General features: G+C 46.7%; 2 protein-coding genes across 3 annotated transcripts in view; one reads left to right on the forward strand and one right to left on the reverse strand.

Annotated features, from left to right (window-relative positions):
• Positions 1 to 407: 407 nt before the first annotated feature.
• LOC116811279 (nicolin-1-like) lies at positions 408 to 1340 on the reverse strand. Its single transcript, XM_032756333.2, has 2 exons — positions 1169 to 1340; positions 408 to 883 (listed from the first exon to the last, which is right to left on the reverse strand). Exons 1-2 carry the CDS (start codon positions 1338 to 1340, stop codon positions 408 to 410), a joined length of 648 nt encoding a protein of 215 aa, XP_032612224.1.
• Positions 1341 to 11972: 10632 nt separating this feature from the next.
• ZNF157 (zinc finger protein 157) overlaps positions 11973 to 26375 on the forward strand; it is a 47770-nt gene continuing 33367 nt past the window's right edge. The window contains exons 1-2 of one of the 2 annotated variants that reach the window (XM_032756798.2): positions 11973 to 12028; positions 15988 to 16174. In XM_032756798.2, coding sequence (XP_032612689.1) covers positions 16073 to 16174 — 102 coding nt within the window. In that variant the 5' untranslated portion in view covers positions 11973 to 12028; positions 15988 to 16072. Of the gene's footprint in view, positions 12029 to 12147; positions 12205 to 15987; positions 16175 to 26375 lie in introns of those variants that run through there. The other variant, XM_032756799.2, reaches the window with a different exon arrangement.

Below are 26375 nucleotides of genomic sequence, written 5' to 3' on the forward strand. Positions count from 1 at the left end.
CATGGCAGCAATGGCCTTCCAGGTCCATACATGGAGCCCGTTCTAGTAGGTCAGCCCAGCCCAACTGCACTGAGGTGAAGGAGCAGGCAGAAGACAGGAGTGTGCATGTTGGCAGGAGGGGCAGAGGGCACTCAGAGATTCTTAGTAAGTACAACTGACTGGAGTGTTTTTGGGTAGAAGGAAGAATTGAGTTGCAGCCAGGTGAAGACAGAGCACACCCCTGCCAGGAGCTCATGCTGAAGCAACACAGTAAGCCCCAGAGAATCTGGAATCTGTGAACGTCGCCCAGACAGAACAGGCATATAGGCAACACTTGGAATGCACAGGAAACACACTTCGGCCTCTGGTGGCCCAAACCAAGTCTGAGTGGGCACAGAAAGGCCAACATCTTGGCTAGGAGCCACCATTCAAGTGTAGGAGAGCAAGTTCAGGTCATAACAGCCATCTACATCAAAGTGGCCGATCCTTGCGGAGGTGTGACTGGCCCGGATTATCTCTGTCAGTGCCCACATCTGCTGCACTTCAGAGGATACCCTGCTGGGGTCTGGCAGACCCTCATGGAGGAGTGCAGGTTGCTCACAGGGCACTGGGTGGGAGAGCCACTTGGGGAAGATCATGGAGGGGCTTTTTGGTCCTTGCTGATAGATCTGCAGCTCCTCCACTGTGAAAGACAGCCACAATGGTGATGGCTGCCGCAGAATCAGGTGTAGCTCCGATACTCTGGCGGTGTCAAACAGTATCTGATGCTTGAACAGCGACACATACTCCTGGGCTCCCTCCTCACTGTGTGGGTAGGGCATCAGACAGTAGTCCCGCAGGTAGGTCACCCACTTGGCCGGTGTGTGTGCTGAGGTGTGCTGACAGACATGGATGCTCAAAAAAGCTGTTTAGTAATTCTTTTTTTTTTTTGCTATGGAGTTTCACTCTTTTTGCCCAGGCTGGAGTGCAATGGTGCAATCTCGGCTCACTGCAACTCCACCTCCCTGCTTCAAGTGATTCTCCTCCCAAGTAGCTGGGATTACAGGCATGCACCACCACCCTGGCTAATTTTGTATTTTTGGTAGAGACAGGGTTTCTCCACGTTGGTCAGGCTGGTCTTGAACTCCCGACCTCAGGTGATCCACCCGCCTCGGTCTCCCAAAGTACTGAGATTACAGGCGTGAGCCACCATGCCCGGCCGCTGTGTAATAATTCTTAAACGTGATCTCCTCGAACGGAGTGACGCAGGGTAAGGTGACATCAATGACCAGCACGCCAGGCCGGCCTTGGGAGGTCCATACGTCGCCCACCTGCAGGGCTACGGTGCCTTTCACATGGCAAGGCACCAAAACACGGGACATCGTGCTAGCAGCCGCGATTAAGTGCAACTGCTGCTCCAGGCGCCCCACCACCAGCCCTTCCTGCCATCCTCAGGTTCTCATCTTGGATAAGAAGATCACAGAGGTGATGCTGTGTCCTTCTCATTTCAGCCTATGAGGTGGCACATGATTTGAATACTGATGATATTCACTTTGATTCCTTCGTTAAGATGGTATTTGCCATGTTTCTCTACTTTAAAGTTATTATTTTCCTATTTCAGTTCGGAGTGGGAGGTACTTTGAGGCTATGTCACTATCCCATTCCTCAGCAAACCTTCCATTTATTCATTAATTTATTTATGGCAGTATGGACTCACGGTTTTCTAATTTATTCAATAGGTTATATAATTCATTCCTTTCATTATTTATTTTGATTCTTTTTTCTTTTTCTTTTTTTTTTTTTTTTTTGTGACGGAGTTTCGCTCTTGTTGCCCAGGCTGGAGTGCAATGGCACGATCTCAGCTCACTGTAACCTCTGCCTCTCAGGTTCAAGCCATTCTCCTGCCTCAGCCTGCTGAGTAGCTGAGATTACAGGCATGTGTTACCATGCCAAGCTAATTTTTGTATTTTTAGAAGAGATGTAGTTTTACCATGTTGGCCAGGCTGATCTCAAACTCCTGACCTCAAGTGATCCACCTGCCTCAGCCTCCCCAAGTGCTAGGATTACAGGCTTGAGCCACCGCACCTGGCCTCTTTTTTTTTTTTTTTTTTTTTTTTTTTTTTTTTTTGGAGTTGGAGTCTCGCTCTGTCGCCAGGCTGGAGTGCAGCGGCATGATCTCAGCTTACTGCAAGCTCCACCTCCCGGGTTCACGCCATTCTCCTGCCTCAGCCTCCCAAGTAGCTGGGACTACAGGCGCCCGCCACCACACCCGGCTAATTTTTTTTTGTATTTTTAGTAGAGACAGAGTTTCACCGTGTTAGCCAGGATAGTCTCGATCTCCTGACCTTGTGATCCACCTGCCTCGGCCTCCTAAAGTGCTGGGATTACAGGCGTGAGCCACCGCGCCCAGCCTCTTTTTTTTTTTTTTTTTTTTTTAGAGACAGAGTCTTGCTATGTTGGCCAGGGTAATCTGAAACTCATGGCCTCAAGCAATCCTCCTGCCTTGGCCTCTGAAAGTGCTGGGATTACGGGTGTGAGCCACCATATCCAGCCTACAATGCTACTGTTGTCTGTCCTTGAATATGGGCTTCTGCCAACAATTCACCCTCAATGCCCATCTTTCATACATCTTTAACTCTGGCCTCTATTAGCTCTTATCATTCATGGTCCTCTGGTCTACAATACAAAATCATGTCTCTCTCAGCTTGATGTGATTTAGGAAAAACCAAAAGTACTTTTCCTACTCCTTTTTTTTTGTAACAGGTTCTCTCTGTCACCCAGGCTGGAGTGCAGTGGTGCCATCAGGGCTCAGTGCAGCCTCAACATCCCAGCTGCCAGCTCAAGTGATCCTCCTACCTCAGCTTCCTGAGCAGCTGGGAGTACAGGCACCCAGCTAATTTTTTTTTTTTTTTTTTTTTTGACGGAGTCTCGCTCTGTCACCAGGCTGGAGTGCAGTGGCGCAATCTTGGCTCACTGCAACCTCCAACTCCCTGGTTCAAGGGATTCTCCTGCCTCAGCCTCCCGGTAGCTGGGATTACAGGCACGTGCCACCATGCCCAGCTAATTTTTTTTTTTGAGACAGTGTTTCACTTTTTCGCCCAGGCTGCAGTGAAGTGGCATGATCTCGGCTCACTGCAACCTCCGGCCCCCAAGTTCAAGCGATTCTCCTGCCTCAGCCTCCCAAGTAACTGGGATTACAGGCATGTGCCACCACACCTGGCTAATTTTTGTATTTTAGTAGAGATGGGGTTTCACTGTGTTAACCAGGATGGTCTCGATCTCTTGACCTTGTGATCTGCCCACCTCGGCCTCCCAAAGTGCTAGGATTACAGGCGTGAGCCACCACGCCCAGCCGGTAATTTTTTTTAAGAAATGGTACATTAGGGCTGGGTGTGGTGGCTCACACCTGTAATCCCAGCACTTTGGGAGGCCGAGGCAGGGGGATCACGAGTTCAGGAGATCGAGACCATCCTGGCTAACACGGTGAAACCCTGTCTCTACTAAAAATACAAAAAAATTTAGCGGGGCATGGTGGCGGGAACCTGTAGTCCCACCTGCTGGGGAGGCTGAGGCAGGAGAATGGCGTGAACCTGGGAGGCGGAGCTTGCAGTGAGCTGAGATTGCGCCACTGCACTCCAGCCTGGGTGACAGAGCAAGACTCCGTCTCAAAAAAAAAAAAAAAAAGAGAAATGGTACATTAGGCTGTTCTTGCACTGCTCTAAAGAAATACCTGGGGCCATGTGCAGTGGCTTATGCCTGTAATCCCAGCACTTTGGGAGGCCGAGGCGGGCAGATCACGAGGTCAAGAGATCGAGACCATCCTGGTCAACATGGTGAAACCCCGTCTCTACCAAAAATTAGCCAGGCGTGGTGGAGCACACCTGTAGTCCCAGCTACTCAGGAGGCTGAGGCAGGAGAATCACTTGAACCTGGGAGGCGGAGGTTGCAGTGAGCTGAGATCGCACCACTGCACCCCAGCCTGGCAACAGGGCGAGATTCCGTCTCAAAAAAAAAAAAAAAAAGGCTGGGCGCGGTGGCTCACACTGTAATCCCAGCACTTTGGGAGGCTGAGGCGGGCAGATCACGAGGTCAGGAGATCGAGACCATCCTGGCTAACACAGTGAAACCCCGTCTCTACTAAAAAAAATACAAAGAAATTAGCTGGGCGTGGTGGCAGGCACCTGTACTCCCAGCTACTCGGGAGGCTGAGGCAGGAGAATGGTGTGAACCAGGGAGGCGGAGCTTGCAGTGAGCCAAGATCGTGCCACTGCACTCCAGCCTGGGTGACAGAGCGAGAGACTCCGTCTAAAAATAAAAAATAAAAATAAAGAAATACCTGAGACTGGGCAAAGAAAAGAGGTTTAATTGGCTCATGGTTCCACAGGCTATACAGGAAGCATGGTGCTGGCATCTGCTCAGCTTCTGAGGAGGCCTCAGGAAAATTACAATCATGACAGAAGGTGAAGAGGAAGCAGGCACGACTTACATGGCTGCAGCGGAAGAGAGAGGGGGAGGTGCTACATACTTTTAAATAACCAGATCTTTTGATAACTCACTCACTCACTATCGCAAGAACAGCACCAAGAGGATGATGTTAAACCACTCATGAAGGAACACCCCTATGATCCAATCACCTCCCACCAGGCCCCACCTCCAACTTTGGGGATTATAATTCAACAGAGATTTGGGAGAGGACACAGATCCAAACCATATCAGATGGGGGTCTCACTATGTTGCCCAGGCTGGTCTCAAACTCCTGGCCTCAAGTAATCCTCCTGTTTCACCTTCCCAAAGTGCTGGGATTACAAGAGTCAGCCACTGTGACTGGTCTGCTTTTCCTATACTCTACTCTCACTCAGCACTTCTGATACCAGATGTATGGAGGTTCCCCGGTGCCCCCCGCCCCCCAGCAAATTTCTGGCACATTCTCCAGCAAACACCAGTTCGGTGTCCTCTAATTCAATTCCATTCCAACATTACCTACCTGGAAGTCAGACCCCCTAGAGTTATAGTAGGCAGCTAGTTAGGCATGAGCAGGGCAGGAGAGGGCTTTCCTCCCACACCTATGACCAGCAATGTCAGGTGGCCATCAGGTGATGGTCTCAGTACCATGGGCTCAGTACCACAAGACCTCCCCCAACTTCAGATGCCAATGGCAAGCACAGGTTGTGACCTATGCTTCTGCTTCTTCTTGTTCTTCTTCTTTTTTTTTTTTTTTTTGATGGAGTCTCCCTCTGTTTCTCAGACTGGAGTGCAGTGGCGCTATCTTGGCTCACTGCAGCCTCCACCTCCCAGGTTCAAGCGATCCTCCTGCCTCAGCCTCCTGAGTAGCTGGAACTACAGGCATGAGCCACCTCACCTGGTTAATTTTTGTATTTTTAGTAGAGATGGAGTTTCACCCTGTTGGCCTGGCTGGTCTTGACTTCTGATCTAAAGTGATCTATCTACCTCAGCCTCCCAAAGTGCTGGGATTACAGGTGTGAGCCACCATGCCCGGCCCCAGGCTAGTCTTGAACTCCTGGGCTCAAGCAATCCTCCCACCTCGACCTCACAAAGTGTTTGGATTATAGGCATGAGCCACCGCCAATGGTGCTTTTGGTTTTTTATGGAGGCTTCATTACCTAGACATGATTGGTTAAACCATTGGCCATTGGTGATTAAGTCAATCTTCAGCCACTCTCCCCTCCCAGGAGGTTGGGAGTGGGGCTCAAAGTCCCAACTCCCTATTTAGTTGCTCAGCCCCCAACCTGAAGCTATCTAGAGGCCCCCAGCCACCAGTCGTCTCATTAACAAGCAAAAGACACTCTTATCATTCCGGATAGTCCAAGGGTTTTTGGAGCCATTTGTCCGGAAACTGGGACAAAACCAAATATATATTCCACAATATCACTCAGCTCCATCACCATCAATGGCATGTTATTGAGGCTGGGTGCGGTGCCTCACCCCTGTAATCCTGGCACTTTGGGAGGCCAATATGGGAGGATCGCTTGAGCCCAGGAGTTTGAGACAAGCCTGGGCAACGTGGCAAAACTCTATCTCTACAAAAATTAGCTGGGGTGTGGTGACTTGCGCCTGTAGTAGCAGCTACTCAGGAGGCTGAGATGGGAGGATCACCTGAGCCTGGGAGGTCAAGGCCGCAGTGAGCTGTGGTCATGCCACTGCACTCCAGCCTGGGCGACAGAGTGAAACCCTGTCTCAAAAAAAATGTCATTTTGTCTAGAATTGTGCCATCAGATAAGGCTGAAATAGCCACATGGTTATTGAGCACTTGAGGTTAATAAGGCCAGGTGCAGTGGTCATGCCTGTAATTTCAGCATTTTGGGAGGCTGAAGCAGAAGGATTGTTTGAGCCCAGGAGATCGAGGCTGCAGTGAGCTATGATTGTACCACTGTCCTCCAGCCTGGGTGACAGAGCAACACCCTGTTTCAAAACAAAACAAAACAAAACAAAACAAAACAAAAACTATGAAGCTAATCAGATTGAGGAATCGAATATTTAAATTTATTCATTTTAGTTAATTTAACATTTAAATTAGATACGCACCCACTATGTACCCACAAAAGTAAAAAATAAAAAAAAATTAACACACACACAATAAAATAGATAATTCAACTATTGGAAAACTTTTAAAGTATATTTGGAATGACTTGTGAATTCGTTGTTGTTTGTTTGTTTATTTATTTCTAGAGACAGGATCTTTCTTTGTTGCCCAGGCTGGAGTATGGTGGCACAATCATAGCTCACTGCAGCCTGGAACCTCTGGCCATAAGCCATCTCCTCTCCTCAGCCTCCTGAGTAGCTGGGACCACAGGGAAGCACCACGATGACTAGATAATTTTGTTTAGTTTTTGTAGAGACAGGGTCTCACTGTGTTGTCCAGGCTAGTCTGGAACTCCTGGCCTTAAGCGATCCTCCCTCCATGGCCTCCCAAAGTACTGGGATTACAGGCATAAGCCACTGTGCCTGGCCACTTGTGAATATTTTTGTTTTTGTTTTTTGAGACAGAGTTTCGCTCTTGTTGCCAGGCCAGAGTACAATGGCGTGATCTTGGCTCACCGCAACCTCCACCTCCCCGGTTTAAGCGATTCTCCTGCCTTAACCTCCCAGGCACACGCCACCGCACCCGGCTAATTTTTTGTATTTTTAGTAGACACGGGGTTTCTCCATGTTGGCCAGGCTGGTCTCAAACTCCTGACCTCAGGTGATCCACCCGCCTCGGGCTTCCAAAATGCTGGCGTGTGCCACCACGCCAGGAATGTTAACCTATGTTTTCAACTAAATTTTGTGAAATCTAGGTACAAATCAAGTATTTCTGATGAAAATTTAGCTTTCAAAATTGAGATGTGCTGTCAATGTAAAATACACATCTGATTTCACAGTCTTACTACCACAAAAAGAATGTCAAATATCTAGGTAATTTTAAAAATTTATTACCTGTTCAAATAAGAATGTTTGGTTAATATAGTTCAAACAAAGTATGTTATTAAAGTTAATTTAACTTATTTATTTTCCTTTTTGTGTCATCTGTCTGCAACCTCTCATGTTACATCTCCTCCCCGTCTTCCACTTGGGTTGGAAATTGAGGCTGCTGTTCTGTGTCAAAGTGATTTAGTCTCTCAGGCATTAAGATGCTTCATTCTTAATGATGTAATTTGAACCGCAAAATTATTTCGCCTAGTGACAAGGATGTTCGCATTTCATTGGCCATGGAGACTAAAGCCTGCCTCCCATACAGAGCCATTGGCTAGCTGAGCCATCTCTCCAAAGCAACCTCGGGCTGTGCCCCCACCCACTTCAACTACCTCCAGCTGTGCTATTTACCTGCATCCCCGTCAGGCTATGTCCGTCCTGCCCCTTCCTTGCACTGGACAATGGGGACTTCTGCTGATTTACAGATCAGGCAGCCTCATATTGACCTGGGAGACCAGAGCCTGTTTCTTATATTCAGCCATTAGCTAACTGCGCCTTCTGTCCACAGCTTCTCAAGCTAGGCTTTGGCTGCCTCACTTCACATGGCAATGGGGTTAGTTACTACCTAGTAACAGTTTACCATGACTGCCATAGGCTGAAGAGACTAAAGCCCATCTTCTCGTGCATTCATTGGCTAACTATTTATAGCAACTCAGGTCCCTTTCACCCTGCACATAGCAACAGGGGCTTCTCCCTAGAACAGGCTGCTACTTCATCCCATTGGCCACCAGAAACCAGATCCCACCTCCCCGATGCAGCCACTGGTCAGCTGCACCATCTGTCTACAACTCCCCAGATTTGGTCTAGACAAGAAATCTCAAACTGCTGGTTTCTATGAACTCTGCTGCCACCACTGCTCATCTGGCTGGACCTCGAATTTGGTCATCTGTTATCTAATCCACCGTCAATAATTCCCTTGTCAAAATCTAAAATCTGGGCCCCTGTTAACATTTTCACCACTTCTGGACCAACTTTAAACCCCATCTTTTTTTTTTTTTTTTTGAGACAGTCTCGCTCTATCGCCCAGGCTGGTGTGCAGTGGCGCGATCTCGGCTCACTGCAACCTCTGCCTCCCAGGTTCAAGCGATTCTTCTGTCTCAGCTTCCCGAGTAGCTGAGATTACAGGCGTGAGCCACCACAGCCAGCTAATTTTTGTATTTTTGGTAGAGACAGGGTTTCACCATGTTGGCCAGGCTGCCTGCCTCGGCCTCCCAAAGTGCTGGGATTACAGGCGTGAGCCACCACGCCCGGCTTCCCAGCAGTATTTAGTCTGATCTCAATCTAGTACTCTGATAACTCTTCCACCATCAATGCCTTTCTGGTATAGCTTAGCATTCAGCCTTTAACTATTCCCCCAGCAATGCTCCACTGACCTGGAGCCTGAATCAGGCCTATTCATTTTTCCACCGTCATTGCATACTAGGACTGATCTCAAACTTCACCTCTGTGAACTCTTCCAACATTAATGACCTTGATAAAAGACTACCAAGGTCACATCCATAGTCCCGAAAGAAATGGGTTTATTAACCTGCTGCGGCAAGGAAGACCACACCCCACAGGAACTGTGGGGATGTCTCACCTAAGGTAACTTAACTTGTTCCAGTTTGCCCAGGACTTTCCTGCTTTTAGTACTGAATGCCCTTGTCCCAGTAAACCCTATTCCTGGGCAAACAGGGTTGCTTGATCACCTTAGTGTCAATGAACAAAGGAAGAAATGGGATTAGTATAGGATATAGGAGCAGAGTTTAGGTAAAGTTTAAATGAAGCAGTGCTTTGACAAGCCCAAAGCAAAGGAGGTTGGTATGGAAAAGGATTAACATTAGGTTCAGACTGTGAAGCAGACCTAGGGTCCTTTTTCTTTAGAAATACAAAAGAAGCTGGGCGCAGTGGCTCACGCCTGTAATCCCAGCACTTTGCGAGGCTAAGGCAATTGGATCACCTGAGGTTAGCAGTTTGAAATCAGCCTGGCCAACATGATGAAAACCTGTCTCTACTAAAAATACAAAAATTAGCTGAGTGTAGTGGCACATGCTTGTAATCCCAGCTACTTGGGAGGCTGAGGCAGGAGAATCACATGAACCTGGGAGGTGGAGGTCACAGTGAGTCGAGATCACACACTGCACTCCAGCCTGGGCAACAGAGCGAGACTCTGTCTCAAAAAAAAAAAAAAAAAAAAAAACACAAAAGATAGGCTGCGTGCAGTGGCTCAGGCCTGTAATCCTAGCACTTGAGGTGGGCGAATCCCTTGAGCCCAAGAGTTCAAGACCAGCCTGGGCAACATAGTAATATCTTGTCTTTACAAAAAATGAACAAAGGTAGCTGGGCATTGTGGCGTGTGCCTGTAGTCTGTTAGCTACTTGGGAGGCTGAGGTGGGAGGATCACTTGAGCCTAGGAGGTTGAGACTGCAGTGAGCTGTGATCGTGCCACTGCACTTCAGCCTGGGTGACAGAGTGAGATCCTATCTCAGAAAAAAAAGAAAAGAAAAAAAATAAACACTAAACATAGATGTGAAGTTTTGGCTTCAGATACCCATTATCTGAAGCTCTGCACCTGGGTCAGAAATCAAGGCTGTTTCTCTGTGTCAGAGTAACTTAGATCCTCCAGGGAAGAGTAGGAGGTTTTATTCTTATTGATATTATTTCAAACAGGAAAATTTCCGATAGTCTATGATTTTAGAGAACAAGGTTTCTCTGCAGGGCTAGTAAGGTGAGGGAGGCATTTGCCTTATGTGAAAAATGTAAGGGGGTACTAAAAAAACTCAGTAATCAAGATCAATACCGTTTGATTGATTGATTGATTGAGACGGTGTCTCGCTCTGTCCCCCAGGCTGCAGTGCAGTGGTGCGATCATGGCTCACTGCAGTCTGGACCTCCCAGGCTCAAGACATTCTCCCACCTCCTCACCTCCTGAGTAGCTGCGACTACAGGTGCGCGTCACCATGTGCAACTAATTTTGTTTATTTTTTGCAGAGACGAGGTCTCACTATGTTGCCCAGGCTGGTCTCAAGTGATCTGCCCACCTCGGCCTTCCCCCAAATTCTGGGATTACAGGCGTGGACTATCGCGCCCAGCCAAGATCAATAACATTTTTTGTTTGTTTGAGATGGAGTCTCCCTCTTTCACCCAGGCTGGAGTGCAGTGACATGATCTCAGCTAACTGCAACCTCCACCACCCGGGTTCAAGCTATTCTCCTGTCTCAGACTCCTGAGTCGCTGGGACTACAGGAACGCACCACTATGCCTGATTAATTTTTGTATTTTACTAATACAAGAGACGGAGTTTCACCATGTTAGCCAGGTTGGTCTCAAACTCCTGACCTCAGGTGATCCACCCACTTGGCCTCCCAAACTATTGGGATTACAGGTGTGAGCCACAGCGCCAGGCCCCCTCCCCTCCCCTCCCCTCTCCTCTCCTTTCCTTTCTTTTTTAGACTGGGTATCACTCTGTTGACCAGGGCGGGGTGCTGTGGTGCGATCTCTGCTCACTTGCAACCACTGCCTCCCGGGTTCAAGCCATCTTCCCACCTCAGCGTCCTGAGTAGCTGAGACTACAGATGCACACCACCACACCTGTTAAGTTTTGTATTTTTGGTAGAGAAGGGTTTTGCCATTTTGCTGAGGCTGGTCCTGAACTCCTGACCTCAAGTGATCCTCCTGCACCCCCTTCCCAAAGTGTTGGGATTACAGGCATAAGCCGCAGCGCATGGCCGCGCCTGGCCGTTTTCTAAGCATTTTTCTTTTTTTGAAATAAATTGAAATGGGGTCTCACTCTGTCACCCAGGCTGGAGTGCAGTGGTGCAATCATAACTACTGCAGCCTCTAACTCCTGGGCTGAAGCAATCCTCCCACCTCAGCCTCTTGAGTAGCTAGGACTACAGGTGTGTGCCACCACACCCGGCTAATTTTTGTATTTTTAGTAGAGACGAGTTTCATCATGTTGCCCAGGCTAGTCTCGAACTCTGGATCTCAACTGATCCGCCCACCTCAGCCTCCCAAAGTGCTGGGATTAGAGGTATGAACATTGGTTGTCCATATCAAAGGCTATTATTATTATTCCTAACTACTATCATTGTAGTGGGGCAAGGAGGGTAACAGAGATGGGGGGAATTCAAGTCTTCTCCATGGTAACTGCAGCACATCGAGAGATTGTACACCCTGACTCCTTTCCCCTCTTCTCCAGTGGTATCGCCCACGACGGGCACCTGTGTTAACCTGATTTCTCCCCCTCTTCCCAGTGGTATCTCCAAGGGGGGGATTGTACCACCCTGACTTCTTCCCCCTCTTGCCCAGTGGTGTCTCCCTTGAACATCAGAACACGCCCCCCTCCTCCCTGGGTAGGAGGCGCACCTCTGCTTCTTTAAACTTTGCCCAAACTTATAGAACCGAGTTCCAAAGACCAGCTTCTCCCAGAATATTGCCCTTAGAGGGATTCTACCTGTGAACGCCCTGTCGCCCCCGCCTTCTGTGGAACAGCCCACTGTACGGAACGGTTGCTAAGATGGCGGCTCCCATGAGACACGACATAGCGCAGCCATATTCCTCGCCTGACAACACCACTCATGGACCAAGTCTCCGCCGATCCGTAACAGCGCTGTCTTCAGTGAGTAGACTACAACCTCTCAGTCCTAATGATAGTGTGCAAAATCAACAGCCTTAGAAGGTGCAGTGTCAGGGGTGAGGACGGAAACGGAAATCCCCCTCAGAGGCCGTTTAAGTCTTCTTGGCGCGCGACGCTAAATGCAGTGCCCGAGGTTTTATGGCGTGATAGTCGCTCAGGTGATTTTGAGGCTTTGTTGGCTTCGGGGGATGATGCATTGGCAGTTGTGGTGTCAATTGGTGGGGAAATAAAGAACCTAATGAATGGGAATCTATGAGTGTCAGGGATGAGGGCCTCTGGGGTACTCAGGCTTTAGATTCCCTGCTGTGTCTTGATGTCCAGCCTTAATAGTGTGCGCTTTAGGTTTTTCCTTTATCGATATTCCCAGAGGTTTGCTAATTTTATTAGCCTTTCCAAAAAAACAACTTTTGACCTTGTTGCTCCTCTGATCACAGATCTCTTCTGATGTATCTTCGTTTTGTATTTCTTTAATTTCTGCTCTTATCTGTACTGTTTTCTCTAACTTCTTAAATTGGATGTTAATTCATTAATGCTCAGCCTTTCTTTGTTAAAAAAAATCTTAAGAGCATGCGTTTTTCCTTAAGAATCTCTTTAGCTGCAATCAAGAATATTTTGTATACACCATCTTTTCTTTCTTTTTTTTTTTTGACGGAGTCTCTCTCTGTCGCCCAGGCTGGAGGGCAGTGGCGCGATCTCAGCTCACTGCAACCTCCGCCTCCCAGTTTCCAGCGATTCTCGTGCCTCGGCCTCCCGAGTCGCTGGGATTACTGGCGTGCGCCACCACGCTCAGCTAATTTTTATATTTTTAGTGGAGATGGGGGGGGGGGGTCTCTCCATGTTTCCCAGGCTAGTCTCGAACTCCTGGATTCAAACGATCCATTCGCCTCGGCCTCCCAAAGTGCAGGGATTACAGGCGTGAGCCACTGCCCCAGGCCGACTATTTTATATTAGTCAAATTTTTTTTTTTTTGTAATCGTATAGGCCCACCTCCTTAAAATGTTTATTCTGGCCGGGCGCGGTGGCTTACCCCTGTAATCCCAGCACTTTGGAAGGCCGAGGAGGGCAATCGGTTGAGTCCAGGAGTCGAGACCAGCCTGGGCAACGCTGGGAGAACCCCGTCTGTACAAAAAAAAAAAAACAAAGAAAGAAAGAAAGTAAGAAAAATTAGCTGGGCGTGGTGGAGCGTTCCTGTAGTCCCAGCTACTCCGGAAGCTGAGGGGAGGATCGCCTGATTCCAAAAGCCGTGATTGCACCACTGCACTCCAGCCTGGGTGACAGAGGGAGACTTTGTCTCAAAAAAAAAAAAAAAAAAAAAGAAACTATCTGCTTTTATAATTTTACTTTGTATCCGGCCACTTATATTATATTATACCCTATTAATTTTAGTAGTCTTTTAGCAGTCTGGTAGGTTTTCTATGTATAAAGTCATCTTACTGGATAGAAAGCTAGATTTTCATTTTCATTTCTTCCCAATGTTCATGTTCACCCTAATTATTATTTTCTTTTTTCTTTCTGCCCTTTTTTCTTTTTCTTTTTCTTTTTGTTTTGTTTTGTTTCGTTTTTGGGGTGGAGCCTTGCTCTGTCGCCCAGGCTGAAGTGCAGTGGCACGATCTTGGATCACTGCAGTCTCTGCCTCCCGAGTTCAAGCAATTTTCCTGCCTCAGCCTCCCGAGTAGCTGGGATTACAGGTGTGTGCCACCATGTCCAGCTAATTTTTGTGTTTTTAGTAGACACGGGGTTTCACCATGGTCTCGAACTCCTGACCTGCTGACCTCAGGTGATCAGCCTGCCTCGGCCTACCAAAGTGCTGGGATTACAGGCGTGAGCCACCTTGTCCGGCCTCTTTTTTTTTTTCTTTAATAGAAACAAAGTGTCACTCTGTCGCCTAGGCTGGAGTGTAGTGGAGTGATCTCAACTCACTGCAACTCTGTGTGTGTGTTTTTTTTGAGATGGAGTCTCACTCTGTCACCCAGGCTGGAGTGCAGTGGCGCAATCTCAGCTCAGTGCAAGCTCCGCCTCCCGGGTTCACGCCATTCTCCTGCCTCAGCCTCCTGAGTAGCTGGGACTACAGGTGCTGGCCACTGCGCCTGGCTAATTTTTTGTATTTTTAGTAGAGACGGGGTTTCACTGTGGTCTCGATCTCCTGACTTCGTGATCCGCCCGCCTCGGCCTCCCAAAGTGCTGGGATTACAGGCTTGAGCCACCACGCCCGGCCTGTTTTTTAAGGATACTGGGTTTTGCCATGTTGTCCAGGTTAGTTTTGAACACCTGGGCTCAAGGGATCCTCTTGTCTCGGCCTCCCAAAGTGTTGGGATTAAAGCTGTGAGCCACTGCACCTGGCCTGATTATTTTATTTTATTTTCTCTTCTCTTCTTTCTTTTTCTTTCTTTCTTTCTTTCTTTCTTTCTTTCTTTCTTTCTTTCTTTCTTTCTTTCTTTCTCTCTCTTTCTTTCTTTCTTTCCCTCTTTCTTTCTTTCTTTCTTTCTTTCTTTCTTTCTTTCTTTCTTTCTTTCTTTCTTTCTTTCTTTCTTTCTTTCTTTCTTTCTTTTCTTTCTTCTTTTAGAGACAAAGTCTTGCTCTGTCACCCAGGCTGGAGTGCAGTGGCACCATCAGAGGTCACTGCAGCCTCCACCTCTCAGGCTTAAGCTATCCTTCTGCTTCAGCTTCCTTAGTAGCTGGCACTACAGGTGTGGACCACCACACTTGGATTATTTTATTTCTTGTAAAGACAGCGTCTCACTTTGTTGCCAAGGCTGGTTTCGAACTCCTGGACTCAAGCAACCCTCCTGTCTTGGCCTCCCAAAGTTCTGAGATTACAGGCATGAGCCACTGTGCCCAGCCCACTCTATTTCATCTTCTCTTGTGTGAGCTAGAGCCCACAAAATAATTTTGGGTTATAGCAGACAGTACTAATTTTACGGCAATAGCTTCATCATTTTACTTTTTAGCATGGTGTTTCAGGGTTATGTTTCATAATTGATTTTTGTGGCATTTAAGTGATTTACTTTTTCCCTGATTTTAGTTTGCGCTTATATTAGTAATGGCTGCTGAATTGCGTTGGATGCTTTTTTGGTGTAAGTTAACAGCAGAGTGTTTCCCCCTGTAATTTGTTGATGTAATACATAACATCAGGCCGGGTGCAGTGGCTCACACCTGTAATCCCAGTACTTTGGGAGGCCGAGGTGGGAGGATCACTTGAGGTCAGGAGTTCGAGACCAGCCTGACCAACATAGTGAAAACCCATCTCTACTAAAAATACAAACATTAGCTGGGCGTGGTGGCGGGCACCTATAATCCCAGCCACTAGGGAGGCTGAGGCAGGAGAATCGCTTGAACCTGGGAGGCGGAGGTTGCTGTGAGCCGAGATCGCGCACCATTCCACAGCAGCCTGGGCGACAAGAGCGAAACTCCAACTCAAAAAAAAAAAAAAAAGAAGAAAGAAAGAAAAATATACATAACATTATTAAGATTGAACCATTTTTTTTCTGGAAAGAAGAGGATAAAAGCTTCCCAGTAAAAGAATTTAAGAGGGATATTTCATCTAAGAGTGGAAAAAAACAAAAGACGGCAGAAGAAAGGACTGGCCGATTTCCTTTCATTTAGATTATCAGCTTTCCAGGTTTCCTGCCCTCACAGTCACCCACCAGGTCCCCTTGAACCTGCCCATCACCTGCCCACCCCATGGGCCTTAAAAACCCTTAAGCACTGCCCCAGTTCTACTTCTCCTAAACCCAGATCTGCCTTGAACTTGAACTGAGGTGTAGGCTGGCTGAGTAGCGAGTGAAGCACCTGGTAGAGCCACTCAAGAAGGGACCCCAAGCTCATTAATTTGGCCCCAAATTTGATCATTTTGTAATCCACCTTGACTCATGCTCTGGGGATGCTGAACATTGTGGCATGAATGTGGGATGACACTGATGATACGGATACTGTCCTTTTAGGATTTCTTGGTGTCTCTGTGGAGCCGTTGAGCCTCACCCCTTACTGGAGGCTGCAGGACCCTCTACACACAGACAGCTGTCCAGCATGGAAGGTGGGCTGAAGCCCAGGGTGAACATGCCAGCTAATGGGACATCACCCCAGAGATTCCCTGCCCTGATTCCGGGAGAACCTGGCAGATCTTTTGAGGTAAGGAGGAGGATCCTATTTTTTTCTATATGTTCTTTATTTATTTATTTTTACTTAAATTTATATTTTGAGATAATTGTAGATTCAAATGCAATGTACCATTTACCTAGTTTTTGTCCCCAGTAGTAACATCTCGTAATACCGAGGATATTGACATGCAGAACATTTCCATCCCCGCAAGGATCCCCCATGTTGTCATTAAATAGACGCAACCACTTCACTTCCTCCATCACTCCCCTCTTAACCCTGGGGCACCACTAATCTGTTCTCCAATACTATAATTTTTTCATTTCAAGAATATTGTGGCTGGACGTGGTGGCTCATGCCTGTCACCTGTAATCCCAGCACTTTGGGAGGCCAAGGCGGGTGGATCACTTGTGGCCGGGAGTTTGAGACCAGCCTGGCCAACATAGTGAAACCCTGTTTGTACTAAAAATACAAAAATTAACCAGGTGTTGTGGCGCGCACCTGTACTCCCAGCTACTCGGGAGGTTGAGGCTGGAAAATCACTTGAACCTGGAGGTGGAGGTTGCAGTAAGCTAAGATCACACCAGTGCACTCTGCCTGGGTGACAGAGTGAGACCCTGTCTCAAAAAAAAATATATGTTTTATTTGCCGGGCATGGCGGCTCATGCCTGTAATCCCAGCTCTTAGGGAGGCAGAAGTGGGAGGATAGTTTGAGCCTAGGAGTTTGAGACCTGCCTGGGCAATATAGTGAGATTCTGTTCTCCACAAAAAGGAAAAAAAAAGGACAAAAAAGAGAGACTGTTGTATTAATCGGATTGTACAGTATGTACCTTTTGGGACTGGCTTTCGTCATTCAGCAAAATTCTGTGGAGATATCAATAGCTAACAGTATATCAATAGTTCATTCCTTTTTTTTTTTTTTTTTTGAGACAGAGTCTCACCCTGTCACCCAGGCTGGAGTGCAATGGCGCGATCTTGGCTCACTGCAACCTCTGCTTCCCGGGTTCAAGCTATTTGCCTGCCTCAGCCTCCCGAGTAGCTGGCATTACAGGTGCGCGCCAGCACACCTGGCTAATTTTTTGTATCTTTAGTAGAGACGGGGTTTTACCATGTTGGCCAGGCTGGTCTCGAACTCCTGACCTCGTGATCCACCTGCCTCAGCCTCCCAAAGTGCTGGGATTACAGGCGTGAGCCACCGTGCCCTGCCCATTCCTTTTATTGCTGATACTTTTCCATGGCATGGATGTACCAAACAGTGTAACCATTCACTGGTTGAAAGACATCTTGATTGTTTCTAGTTGTTGGATATTATGAATAAAGATCCTATAATAGTTTGTGTAAGGTTTTTATAGGGGTATGATATTGTGAAATATATAATTGGTCTTTCCTGGCAAACAACTCCTAATATCCTCAGAATCTCTAAAGTACTAAAGTGTCTTTTTGTTTGCTAATGAGTTGACTGATACCTGGCAGTCCCTAGGCAGCTTCCGAATGGGGCTGGTCATCAGAAAGACTAAGGTAGGTTTAGAGGGTTGGGACCCTCCAACCACCTGGGAGAGGAGAGGGTGCTGACAGTCAAGTCGATCCACAAGGGCAAATGATTTAATCAATCATGCCTACATAATGAAGCCCCCTTAAAACCCCAAAAGGATAAAGTTTGGAGAGCTTCTGGGTAGCTGAACACATGGGGGTTCCTGGAGGGTGGTGCACCCAGAGAGGGCATGAAGACTCCAGGCCCCTTCCCACATGCCTTGCCCTATGTATCTCTTTATTTGGCTGTGATTTATTTGTATTCTTTTTTTTTTTTTTTTTTTTTTTGAGATGGAGTTTCGCTCTTGTTGCATAGGCTGGAGTGCAATGGCGTGATCTTGGCTCACTGCAACCTCCACCTCCCGGATTCAAGTGATTCTCCTGCCTCAGCCTCCCGAGTAGCTGGGATCACAGGCATATGCCACCACGCCCAGCTAATTTTGTATTTTTAGTAGAGATGAGGTTTTTCCATGTTGGTCAGGCTGGTCTCAAACTCCCGACCTCAGGTGATCCACCCGCCTTGGCCTCCAAAAGTGCTGGGATTACTGGTGTGAGCCACCACGCCCGGCCTGAATTTGTATTCTTTAAAATATCCTTTATTGGTGGGAGAGGCTGGAGAATTGCTTGAGTCCAGGAATTCACAACCAGTCCGGGCAACAAAGTGAGACCTCATTACTACAAAAAATAAAGCTCAGGTGGGGCACGGTGGCTCATGCCTGTAATCCCAGCACTTTGGGAGGCTGAGGTGGGAGGATCGCTTGAGGTCAGGAGTTCGAGACCAGCCTGACCAACATGCTAAAGCCTCATCTCTACTAAAAATACAAAATTTAGCTGGGTGTGGTGGCGGGCACCTGTAATCCCAGCTACTTGGGAGGCTGAGGCAGAAGAATCACTTGAACCTGTGAGGCGGAGGTTGCAGTGAGCCGAGGTTGCACCACTGCACTCCAGCCTGGGCAAAAGAGCGAGACTCTGTCTTAAAAAAAAATCCTTTATAATAAACCAGTAAACATAGTTTTGTGTTTCCTGTTGAGGGTGAGTGGCCACTGTCTGGGCTGGTGGCTCATAGGTAAAAGAATTTACCATGACAGTTGTAGGTAAAGAAAGGCAGATTTATTAGAGAAAGTAGGAAAATACATTGCAAGAGAGCAACAGGTAGAATCAGCAAAGGAGGAACTGACTTTGAGGAAACGAAGGCTTGCTGGAGATTTTATAGGATGGTTCTTGGGCTGTTTGATAAAGCCAAAGTAGCAGGGAGCTAACTTGCATTCTTCTGTCAGCCAAGGTGTTTGATGATGAATTGGAGTGTTTGATGATAAGCAGGAAGTTTGTGAGTTATGTACATTATTTGCTCAAGAGGACTATATGTCCTGGGCCATAAAGAAAGACAGACCCATAACTTAAACTTATATGAATCCTTCCCTCCCTAGGATCCACAAATTCTCTGGTTATTTCTTTTTCCATGAGATCATTTTTCATCCAGTTCTAGGGTACATGTGAAAACCTTGCGATAGTTTACTGAGAATGATGGTTTCCAGTTTCATCCATGTCCCAGGGTCTCTCTGTCGCCCAGGCTGGAGTGCAGTGACAGCTTACTGCAGCCTCAGCCTCCTGGGTTCAAGTGATCCTTCCAAGTAGCTAGGACCATAGTTGTGTGTCACCACGCCCGGCTAATTAAAAAAATTTTTTTTTTTTTTACAGATGAGGTGTCACTTTGTTTCCCAGGCTGGTCTTGAGCTCCTGGCCTCAATCAATCCTCTCTCCTTAGCCTCCCAAAGTGCTGGCATTACAGGCATGAGCCACTACTCCCAGCCTTTCCTTGAGTTCTATGAGCCACTCTAGCAAATTAATTGAACCCTAGGAGGGGATTGTGGGAAGCTTGACTTGTAGCTGGTCAGTAAGAAGCTCTGGAGTCTGAAGTGGGGGTAGTCTTCAGAACTGAGCCCTCAACCTGTGGGACCTGATGCTATGTCCTGGCAGATAGTGTCAGAATGGAATTGAATTGGAGGACACCTAGCTGTTGTCTACTGCAGAATTGACCTCTTGCTTGATGTGTGAGGAAAATCCCTCACTCATCTGTTGTCACAGCATGTTATGAGAGTCTAGTAGGAGAAACTGTGTTTGTATTTCTACTCCTACACAGCGGGGTAAATGCACGCGAGGACAATTGTGGGATTGTATGCCAAGTGCATATAGAACAGAATTAATAGACAATCTTTTTTTTTTTTCTTGAGACAGAGTCTCACTCTATCACCCAGGCTGGAGTGCAGTGACATGATCTTGGCTCACTGCAACCTCTGCCTCCCTGGCCCAAGCGATTCTCATGCCTTAGCCTCCCGAGTAGCTGGGATTACAGGTGCCCAACACCACATCCTGCTAATTTTTTGTATTTTTAGTAGAGACAGGGTTTCACCATGTTGGCCAGACTGGTCTCCAACTCCTGACCTCAGGTGATCCACCCGCCTTGGCCTCCCAAAATGCTAGGATTATTTTTTTTTTTTTTTTTTTTTTTTTGTGAGATGGAGTCTCGATCTGTCACCCAGGCTGGAGTGGAGTGCAGTGGTGCAATCTCGGCTCACTGCCACCCCTGCCTCCCAGGTTCAAGCAATTCTTCTGCCTCAGCCTCCCAAGTAGCTGGGATTACAGGCACCAGCCACCATGCCCGGCTAATTTCTTTGTATTTTTAGTAGACACGGGGTTTCACCATGTTGGCCAGGCTGGTCTCAAGCTCCTGACCTCAGGTGATCTGCCTGCCTCAGCCTCCCAAAGTTCTGGGATTACAGGCATGAGCCCTGAGCCTGGCTGACAATCTTTTTTTTTTTTTTTTTTTTTTTGACAGAGTCTTGCTCTGTCACCCAGGCTGGGGTGCAGTGGCGTGATCTTGGCTCACTGCAACCTCTGCCTCCTGGGTTCAAGTAATTCTCCTGCCTCAGCCTCCCGAGTAGCTGGGATTACAGGTGTGCGCCACCATGCCCGGCTAATTTTTGTATTTTTAGTAGAGACAGGGTTTCACCACGTTGGCCAGGCTGGCCTTGAACTCCTGACCTCGTGATCCACCCACCTTGGCCTCCCAAAGTGCTGGGATTATAGGCGTGAGCCACCGTGCCTGACCAACAATCATTTTTAATACAGTTTTAGAGGTACAGAAAAGTTAAGATAGTACCTATAATTCCATATGCTGTCACCGCCTCAACCCCCCCACAGCTGGTGCAGTTTTCCCTGTTATTCACATCTTGCATTAGTGTGGTACATTTGTAAAAATTAATGAACTGATAGTGATATATTACTATTAATTATAGCCTACAGTTTACAGTAAGGCTCACTGCTTTGTGTTGTACATAGGGGTTTTGGCAAATAGATCATGACATATATCCACCAGTGCAGCTTCATACAGTTTCATTCCGTTTCACCTGTGCTTCAGCGATTCATCCTGCCTTTCCTCTGCCCGAACCGCTATCAACCACTCATTTTTTACTGTCTTTGTAGTTTTGCCTTTCTTTTTTTGACACAGTGCCTCACTCTGTTGCCCAGGCTGGAGTGCCGTGGTGTGATCACTGCTCACTGCAGCCTCCACCTCCCAGGCTCAGGTGATCCTCCCATCTCAGCCTCCTGGGTAGTTAGGACCACAGGCACATGCCACCATGTCTGGCTAATTTTCAGTATTTTTTATAGAGACACGGTTTTACCATGTTGCCCAGTGTGGTCTTGAACTCCTGGGCTCAAGTAATTTGCCCACCTCAGCCTCCCAAAGTGCTGGGATTTACAGGTGTGAGCTATTATGCCAGGTCTAGTTTTGCCTTTTCTAAAATGTCATGTAGTTGGAATCATGTAGTATGTAGTCTTTTCAAACTGGCTTCTTTCACTTAGCAATTTGTATTTAAGGTTCCTCCATGTTTTTTTGTGGTTTGATAGTTCCATGAATTGGAAGTACCACAGTTTGCTTATTCCTTCACCTACCGAAGGGCACTTTCATTGTTTGTAGGTTTTAGCAATGATGAAAAAAGCGACTATGAACATTCATGTGCAGATTTTTGTGTGAACATGTTTTGAACTCAATTGGCTAAATAACTAGGAGCATAATTGCTGTGTCATATAAGCTTTATAAACTTTATAAGAAACTGCCCAGGCGGGGTGCAATGGCTCACACCTATAATCCCAGCACTTTGGGAGGCTGAGGCGGGTGGATCACCTGAGGTCAGGAGTTCGAGACCAGCCTGGCCAACATGGTGAAACCCCGTCTCTACTACAAATACAAAAAATTAGCTGGGTGTGGTGGCAGGTGTCTGTAATCCCAGCTACTTGAGAGGCTGAGGCAGGCGAATGGCTTGAACCTGAGAGGCAGAGGTTGCAGTGAGCCACGATCGCGTCATTGTACTCCAGGTAGGGCAACAAGAGTGAAACAACGTCTCAAAAAAAAAAAAAAAAAAAAAAAAAAAGAGAAACTGCCCAACTGTCTTCCCAAGTTTTTCATCATTTTGCATTCCCACCAGCAATGAATGAGTATTACTGTTACTCCACATCTTCACCAATGAAACCACCATTGCAAAATTGTAACTGAGACAGTGAAACAGATCTAATCTAATCAACCCCATCTTTCTTCAAACCTCCGAGCTGTCCTTGTTCATTCCTGAGCACAGGCTGAACTAACTTAGGGAGGAACTTAGTTTATAGTTTAAAACAAAGATGGTAACAGGCTTTTCCCAAGGCAAATCCCCTGCTTGCCTGGGGACTAGATTGCCTTTGTAGGAATGACAAATTAGCCACAAGACTAGAAATTATGGTTTAGGAGTCATGCAGCCGGAGACTACAAGATTCTGACCCTCTCTAAACTGCTCCTAAGATCAGTGCTTGAGATATTTTGCAGACCCTGGACCTGATGGATCAGCTGGCAACACTCAGATCGATAAACTGGCTCATCTGATCTTGTGGCCCCCACCCAGGAACTGACTCAGCACAAGAAGACAGCTTCGATTCCCTACGGATTCATCTTTGACCTGATCAATCAGCACTCCTGGCTTACACTGGCTCTCCCCTACCCCCCACCCCACCAAATTATCCTTTAAAAACTCTGATCCCCAAATGCTCGGGGAGACTGATTTGAGTATTAATACAACTCTGGGTCTTTGTGAATTACTCTGTGTGAATTACTCTTTCTCTATTGCAATTTCTCTATCTTAATAAATCTGCTCTGTCTGGGCAACAGGCAAGGTGAACCCATTGGGCGGTTACACCAGCATTTGGTATTGTCAGCTTTTTAATTAATTAATTATTTTCAGACAGTGCAGTGGTATGATCACAGCTCGCTGTAGCCTCAACCTCTCCGGGTTCAGGTGATCCTCCCACCTCAACCTCCCAAGAGTAGCTGGGACTACAAGCATGTGCCACCACGCCTGGCTAATTTTTGTATTTTTAGTAGAGACAGGGTTTCACCATGTTGCCCAGGCTGGTCTTGAACTCCTGGCCTCAAATGATCCTCCCACCTCAGCCTCCCAAAGTGCTAGGATTACAGGTGTGAGCCACCGTGCCCAGCCTTTTTTTTTTTTAAAAAAAAATTCTAATAGGTGTGTGGTCCTATCTCCTTGTTTTAATTTGCAATTCTCTAGTGACATGATGTTGAGGACCTTTTTATATGCTTATTTACCATCTGAATATCTTTGATGAGGTTATCTTTTCAGATCTTTTGCCCACTTTTTAATTGAGTAGTTTGTTTTCTTATTGTTGAGTTTAATAGTTCTTTGTATGTTTTGGATACTGTAACCTCCCAATGGGTTCCCCTTGCCCGCCGCCTAGACAGAGCTGATTTATCAAGACAGGGTAACTGCACTAGAGAAAGAGTAATTCACACAGAGCCAGCTGTATGGGAGACTGGAATTTTTATTATTACTCAAATCAGTCTCCCTGAAAAGTTGGGGATCAGAGTTTTTAAGGATAATTCGGCAGGTAGGGGCCAGTGAGTTAGAAGTGCTGATTGGTCAGGTCATGGATCAAATCATAGGAGTTGAAGCTGTCCTCTTGTGCTGAGTCAGTGCCTGGGTGGGGGCCACAAGACCAGATGAGCCAGTTTATGGATCTGGGTGGTGCCAACTGATCAATTAAGTGCAGAGTCTGCAAAATATCTCAAGCACTAATCTTAGGTTTTACAATTGTGATGTTATTCCCAGGAACAATTTGGCTAGAGTCAGAATCTTGTAGCCTCTAGTTGCATGACTCCTAAATCATTATTTCTAATCTTGTGGCTAATTTCTTAGTCCTACAAAGGCAGTCTAGTCCCCAGGCAGGAAGGGGGTTTGTTTTGGGAAAGGGCTGTTATCCTCTTTGTTTCAACGTTAAACTATAAGCCAAGTTCCTCTCACGCTGGGCGCGGTGGCTCATGCCTGTAATCCCAGCATTTAGGCCGACGCAGGCAGATCACCTGAGGTCAGAAGTTTGAGACCAGCCTGGCCAACATGGTGAAACCTCATCTCTACAAAAATATAAAAATTAGCCGGATGTGGTGGTCTGCACCTGTAATCCCAGCTACTTGGGAGGCTGAGGCAGGAGAATCGCTTGAACCCAGGAAGCGGAGGTAGCAGTGAGCCGAGATCGTGCCACTGCACTCCAGCCTGGGCGACAGTGCCAGACTCTGTCTCAAAAAACAAAACTAAGTTCCTCTCAAAGTTAGTTTGGTCTGTGCCCAGGAATGAACAAGGATAGTTTGGAGGTTAGAAGCAAGATGGAGTTGGTTTAGGTTGGATCTCTTTCGATGTAATAATTTTCTCATTATAATTTTACACCGGTGGTTTCAATACAAGTCCTTTATGAGATAAGTGTTTTGCAAATATTTTCTCCCAGTCTGTAGCTTGTCTATTCTGTCATCAGCGTCTTTCACAGAAGAGAAGTTTCTAATTTTAATAATTTACACCGTACTGGTTTTTTTTCTTTCACAGGTCATACTTTTGGTGTTGTATTCATATATATATATATTTTTATAGAGATGGGGTCTCACTAGGTTGCCCAGGCTGGTCTTGAACTCCTGGGCTCAAGCGATCCACCCACCTCAGCCTCCCAAAGTGCTGTGATTACAGGCATGAGCCACTGCACTTGGCTGGTATTGTATTTAAAAACTCATCACCAAACCCAAGGTTACTTGGATTTTCTTGTTATAGAAATTTTATAGTTTTTCATTTTACATAGAGGTCTATAATCTATTTTGAGTTAAAAATTTTTTTTTTTTGAGACAGGGTCTGCACTCCAGCCTTTGTCACCCAGGCTGGAGTGCAGTGGTGCGATCTCGGCTCACTGCAACCACTGCCTCCTGGGTTCAAGCAATTCTGCCTCAGCCCCTGGAGCAGATGGGACTACAGGTGCACACCACCACAGCCGACTAATTTTTGTATTTTTAGTAGAGATGGGGTTTCACCATGTTGGCCAGGTTGGTATCGCACTCTTGACCTCAAGTGATCCACTGCCTTGGCCTCCCAGTTTTGAGTTAATTTTTGTGAAACATATAAGGACTGTGTCTAGATTCTTTTTTTTTTTTTTTTGCATATAGATGTCCAGTTGTTCCAGCACCATTTGTTGAAAAGACTTATTTCTTCACCGAATTTCTTTTGCTCCTTTGTCAATGATCAGTTGACTGCTTTTGTGTGTATATATATTTCTAGGGTCTCCATTCTGTTTCATTGATCTATTTGCCTATTCTTTCACCAATACCTCTGTCTTGATTACTCTAGTTTTATAGTAAGTCATGAAGTTGGGTAGTCTCAGTCCTCTGACTTTGTTCTTGTTTAGTACTATGTTGACTATTTTGGATTTTTGCCTTTCCATATAAACTTTAGAATCAGTTTGTTGATAGCCACAAAATAGTTTGGTGGGAATTTGATTGGGATTATGTTGAATCTCCTGATCAAGGTGGGGACAATTGACATGTTAACAGTGTTGAGTGTTCCGTTTAGCAGCAGAGAATCCATACGGGTCTGCAGCAACCTCAATTCTTGCCTCCTCAGAAGAAAGAATTTGAGGGGCATAAGACAGAGTGAGAGACCGGGGCAAGTTTTAGAGCAGTAGTGAAAGTTTATTAAAAAGCTTTAGAGCAAGGATGAAAGGAAGCAAACTACACTTGGAAGAGGGCCAAGCAGGCGACTTCAGAGATCAAATGTGCGGTTTGACCTTTGACTTGGGGTTTTATGCTTCCTGGGTCTATATTACTCCTCCTTTGATTCTTACCTTGGGGTGGGCCGTCTGCACGTGCTGTGGCTTGTCAGCGCTTGGGAAGGGGCCGCATGCGCATTGTGGTTACTGAAGTTGTATGCATGCTCACTTGAGGAGTTTTTCCCTTACCAGCGGAGTGTTCCTAAAGGAAGGTTATATACCAGTTAAACTCGGCCATTTTGCATCGTAGTGCGCATGCCTTGAGCCCACTGGCCCAACTCCTGAGATCTTATTGGGAAGCTGCTGATCACCAGTTTCAGGTTTTTTGGTATCTATTGAGAGACTGCCGTTCCCTGGCACCAGCTGCAACCAATTATTATTTTTATTTTTTATTTTTTTTTTTTAAGGAGGAATAGGAGAAGCAGGAGGAGGAGGATGAGCAGGAGAGAAAGGAGGAGGAGAAAGAGGAGGAAGAGGAGCAGGAGGAGGAGAAAGAGAGGGAGGAGCAGGAGGAGGAGAAAGAGAAGGAGGAGGAACAGGAGGAGGAGGAGAAAGAAAAGGAGGAGCAGGAGGAGGA

Source organism: Hylobates moloch, unplaced genomic scaffold, assembly GCF_009828535.3.
Source record: "Hylobates moloch isolate HMO894 unplaced genomic scaffold, HMol_V3 SCAFFOLD_7, whole genome shotgun sequence".
Taxonomy (NCBI): Eukaryota; Metazoa; Chordata; class Mammalia; order Primates; family Hylobatidae; genus Hylobates; species Hylobates moloch.